Below are 5067 nucleotides of genomic sequence, written 5' to 3'. Positions count from 1 at the left end.
GAACAATGAGGCTCCCGTGCGCATGCGCACACTGACCTTGCCGTCCCCCAAACCCGCATTAAAACCACACCTGGGCCCCTGGCCCCAAAACACTCCCTGGCTAGTTGTGGTCTGTGACTGTGCGTGACGGTTAGTGCCCCCCCTCCCCGAAGGAGCCTGAGGAGCTAAGTAGTCGGGGTTGGGCTGGGGCACAGCGGCCGTGCCAGAGCCCTAGTCACATGCAGCCCCGTGGTCTGCGGGGGTGTGGGGTGGCCCCTCCCCGAACTGAGCTGCAGAGACCAGACGCGCCCATCATGGAGAAGAGGGCGTCTTGGTTCCCCTCTGCCTCTGGTCTTGCACTACCAGTCTGATTTTGGGGTGAGGGCGGAGAGATTGGGTCACCGGATCTTTGTCTTGGGCTGTCTCCTGGGACTGCAGTGTCTCCTCCTGTGACTCAGCCAGCAGACCATGACTCGGAGCTGGCTTGGGAACATCCGGGTGGAACGCGCCTCGGCCTTCCTCGCACAGGGGACCCCCACTTCAGAAACCCCTGTGCCAGGGTTTGGACGGGTTGGGGAGGTGTGGCGACGTGAGCAGGTTGGCCCAGCTCTGCCGGTCTGTCTTTTCTTCTCATTTATCATTAATCTCGGTCACAACCCTGGACACCAGGGAGTTCCAAATGATTAACTTGAATTGGAGTCTCACTCAGTCGTCCACGCTCACAGCCACCCCAGCGTCGACCTGCTAGGCTCCAGCCATCCTTCCACCTCAGACTTCCAAGCAGCTGGAACTGCAGGCCCACTACCACGCCTGGCTAATTTTTAAATTTTATTGTAGAGAAATAAATTTTATTTTATTGTATTCACCATGTTGCCCAGGCTGGTCTCAAACCCACAGGCTCAGGCTATCCTCTCTCCTGGGCCTCCCAAAGTGCTGGGATTACAGGCTTGAGCTACCCCGCCTGGCCTATGATTTTTGAGAGACCTGGAGAGAGAAGTCTGAGCATGTTATTTGTTTAGGGATTTCTTTTCACATCAGTTCCCTCCCTGCAAGAGCAGTCATTCAGATGCAGCCTCTTGCTGAACCTGACATCAGAGCTGGGTTTGTGGGATTTATCTTCCAAGCAAACAGCTCCTCCTTAGAGGGCTGCTTCTCCCTGAATTCTGCTCTAGCTCCACCCTTGCACTGACTTCTAAGTGATCACACTCTTGAGATGCTGCTAAGAGAAATTATTTTGGCGGGGAGTTGTAGTTTGTGCTACTGCTGAAGGCCACCCACCTAACTTCCCCTCCCCACACTTTCTGCCTGGTAAATACAGGATATCCTGTCCAGGGCAAGAATCTGATGTAAGAGCCTGGATTCGGTGGGGAGGGCCCCCTTCCCTCCTGATGTTGAGCTGGGGCGGGGTCATGGCCCTGGTCTACGGTGGGCTGAGGGTTAGGCATGAGCCAGGGTGAGACTTATTCTGGGCCAAGTCTGGGACTGGCCATGACCCCACATGACCCCTGCACCCTTCACAGCCCTCCTGGGTTGTTTCTGCATCTACTAAGCCTGAGTCCCTGGGTGGAGGGCTTCCGTTCTCCAGACTTCATCTCAGGCCAGAACTTGAGGCCCCAGACTGCCCTCAGTTCTCTTCAGTGGGGACTTGAGAACACGAAAAAGCATCAGAGTCTCATGCCCCTTCCCCATGGTCCCTGAGTCTCACTCATATACAGAATTCTCATTCCTGGCAGGGACCAAGACAGAACAGCATCCACACCTCCCTCTCCGTGTTCAGAAAGCGAGGAGAGGCCCTGCCTTCTCCTAGACCCCCCATTTTCCCTGACCTTCCCTCAACCCCGCTTGGCAAGCTGGAGAAAAAGATTCTGTTGTCTTTGCCCCCTCTCCCTCCTACAAAGAGGTTCTTTTTATTTTTTTTATTTTTAATTTTTTTGGGTTGGAGTCTCACTCCGTCGCCCAGACTGGAGTGCAGTGACCGCTCCCGGCTACCGCAGCCTCCACCTGCTGCGCTCCGGGGATCCTTCCGCCTCAGCCTTCCGAGTAGCTAGAATTACAGGCATGCGCTACCACACCTGGCTGATTTTTTAATTTTATTGTAGAGATGAGGTCTCGCCTGCCCAGGCGAGTCTCAAACCCGCAGGTTCAGGCAATCCACTCACCTCAGCCTCCCAAAGGCGTGGGATTACAGGCTGAGCCGCCGAGCCCGGCTTACAAAGAGGTTCTTAAGGGGGAAGAAGCCTTTTCCTGCCTGAGGGGATTGTGGGGTCTCCTTGTTCCTCACCCCTCCTTTACCATCTCTGGGTGAAGGTGTTTTCTGGGCTCCCAGTGCTGCTCAAACACTCCTCCTGAGGTGAGCACACCCTGTCCTAAACGCTCAGAGACCTTTACCTGCGCTTTGGGATGGCCTTTGTCACGTGCTGCCCTCCTCCTTGGGTTACTTGATGTTGTGACTTCCTCTCTTTGCTGCTAGTATTATCATTATTATTATCCAAGATCACCAAGTGCAGGGCATTGTGACAAAAGTTGAATGATTTTATTTCTATTTAATCCTCATAACTGCCCTAATTGACAGGTAAGAAAACTGGAACTCAGAAAGGTCCAATAATTTTTTTGTGCCCGAGGTCACAGTGTCACTAAATAGTAGAACCCATTTTTATAACCAAAGCAGTTTGACCTCTTCAACAACACTTCACACTGCCCTAACTGTAAGCTTCTTGCATTCCACGATCTTGCACAATAGTGAAGCGTAAGAGCTGCAAAATGGAGATAAGGATAGTATCTACCTCAAAGAGCTGATGCAAGGATTAATTGAGTCTTGGAGTTGGACTTGGCCCTCAGTCAGCACTCAATAAAGGTGAATAAAGGACTGGGCATGGTGCCTCATACCTGTAATCCCAGCACTTTGGGAGGTGGAAGCGGGAGGATTGCTTGAGTCCAAACGTTCAAGATCAGTATGGTCAATGTAGTGAGATCTTGTCTCAACAAAAAATTTAAAAATTAGCCAAGCGTGGTGGTGTGCACCTGTAGTCCCAGCTACTTGGGAGGCTGAGGCAGAAGGATCTCCTGAGCTCAGGAGGTCAAGGCTGCAGTAGCCATGATCATGCCACTACACTCTAGCCAGGGTAACAGAGTGAGACCTTGACTCAAAAATTTTAAAAAAGCAAGTGAGTTGTTACTGGTTTTTTTTTTTTTTTTTTTTTTTTTGAGCTGGAGTCTCACTCTGTCGCCCAGACTGGAGTGCAGTGGCCGCTCCTGGCCACTGCAGCCTCGCCTGCTGGGCTCTGGCGATCCTTCTGTCTCAGCCTTCTGAGTAGCCGGAATTACAGGCATGTACTACCACGCCCGGCTGATTTTTTGATTGATTGTAGAGATGAGGTCTCGCTGCCCAGGCAGGTCTCGAACCCGCGGGCTCAGGCAAACCACTCACCTCAGCCTCCCAAAGGCGCGGGATTACAGGCTGAGCCACCGAGCCCGGCTGTGAGTTGTTATTGTTAATGATTTTATTATTATTACCGTGACTGCTACTGCTGCTTCTGCTTTGTCTGGAAACTACTTTGCCTAGAAGAAGAGGGCCTTCTACCTAGTGGAAGGTCAGTAAGTCGCCTGTGGGTGAACAGGTGAGGGACTGAATGATGTTCTTTTTTCGTTCTTCAAGGCAGGGGACCGGGTGATGGTGTTGAGCCGATCGGGCATGTGGCAGGAGGAGGTGACTGTGCCCTCAAACCAAACTTTTCTGATGCCCGAGGCCATGACCTTTGAGGAAGCTGCTGCCTTGCTGGTCAATTACATCACAGCCTACATGGTCCTCTTTGACTTCGGCAACCTACGACCTGGCCACAGCGTCTTAGTACACATGGCTGCAGGTGACAGGTCCCCCTCCCTTTATCCTCCCCCAACCCTCCACTCTACCCCACCCAGATTTCCTTGCAGGACTCTTCCCTGCAGCATGTCTGGATTATTGCCATGGCAACACAAGGCAGCCTTGGCCTGTGGCGCCCAGAGGCCTCTGCAGTGTAGTTGCCATGGTAACATTCAGGCACCAGGTCCAGCCTGGAGTGCTATCCTTGGCAACATGCTCTCACCCGGCACCTCTGCCTCTCCAGCCACCTTCCCCTCCCCAGTTCTCAATCATGAAAGTTGGACATGGGCCCCAAAATGAGCGTAGGCAAAATGAAGGTGATGGGCTGGGTCCTTGGGAGGCTAGAATAGAGAGTGGTAGCTGGAGACCCAATATCCCCTGCTTACAATATCTCGCTGCAGGGGGTGTGGGGATGGCAGCTGTGCAGCTGTGCCGTACAGTGGAGAACGTGACAGTGTTTGGAACAGCCTCGGCCAGCAAACATGAGGTGCTGAAGGAGAATGGGGTCACACACCCCATCGACTACCACACGACTGACTACATGGATGAGATCAAGAAGATCTCCCCCAAAGGTAGGGGGCAGGAAATGAGGAGGGAGGAGGAATGGGACAGGGAGGGGGCTCCAGAGCTGTGGATCCTGATGCTGTTTCTGGGTCCCCTTATTCTGTGACAGGAGTGGACATCGTCATGGACCCTCTGGGTGGGTCCGATACTGCCAAGGGCTACAACCTCCTCAAACCCATGGGCAAAGTCGTCACCTATGGTGAGTTAGGGGATCGGGATGGAGAAAGGGTGTGGAGGGCAGAAAGATAGGCCTTAAGGGGGGGGATAGAGGGGACCAGGGCTTTTGAATGAAGATGGAGCAGGGACTCGAGTGCACTCTGGGAGAGACAGGGTAAGGGGTTCCTGTATGGTTGTGCTGGGTATTCAGTGCTCTCTAGAGGCATCAGGGTCAGGAGGGGTCCTGTATTTTGCATTCAGGGTGCTGCCTCCTGGGTGTCGGCTCTTTTCATTCTGTCCCAGCTGTCCATGTGAGTCAGTAGATCCTGTGTTCTCTCTGTGCTGCTGTTTGGGGATTATTCTTGAACAACCAGGTTGCCTGGGCAAGGTGCATTTTCATTTACAAACTATTTCACACACAAAATAAACACATCAATAAAGATGAGAGTAGTTTGTTTTTTTTTTTTTTGAGTTGGAGTCTCACTCTGTCGCCCAGACTGGAGTGCAGT

General features: G+C 52.7%; 1 protein-coding gene across 1 annotated transcript; it reads left to right on the top strand.

The window, feature by feature from the left end:
• Window positions 1-2819: 2819 nt before the first annotated feature.
• LOC103252009 (synaptic vesicle membrane protein VAT-1 homolog) lies at window positions 2820-4601 on the top strand (the record flags this gene model as incomplete). Its single annotated transcript, XM_008050599.2, has 4 exons — window positions 2820-2833; window positions 3635-3842; window positions 4240-4410; window positions 4512-4601. Coding segments are annotated over exons 2-4 (454 nt in total), but the record flags the coding sequence as incomplete, so codon positions are not given.
• Window positions 4602-5067: the final 466 nt, after the last annotated feature.

This window comes from Carlito syrichta, unplaced genomic scaffold (genome assembly GCF_000164805.1).
Source record: "Carlito syrichta isolate Samal-C Ts95f unplaced genomic scaffold, Tarsius_syrichta-2.0.1 Scaffold153534, whole genome shotgun sequence".
In the NCBI taxonomy this organism is placed as follows: domain Eukaryota; kingdom Metazoa; phylum Chordata; class Mammalia; order Primates; family Tarsiidae; genus Carlito; species Carlito syrichta.
Note: the sequence above shows the minus strand (reverse complement) of the source record. Positions and strands in the feature narration are given on the sequence as shown.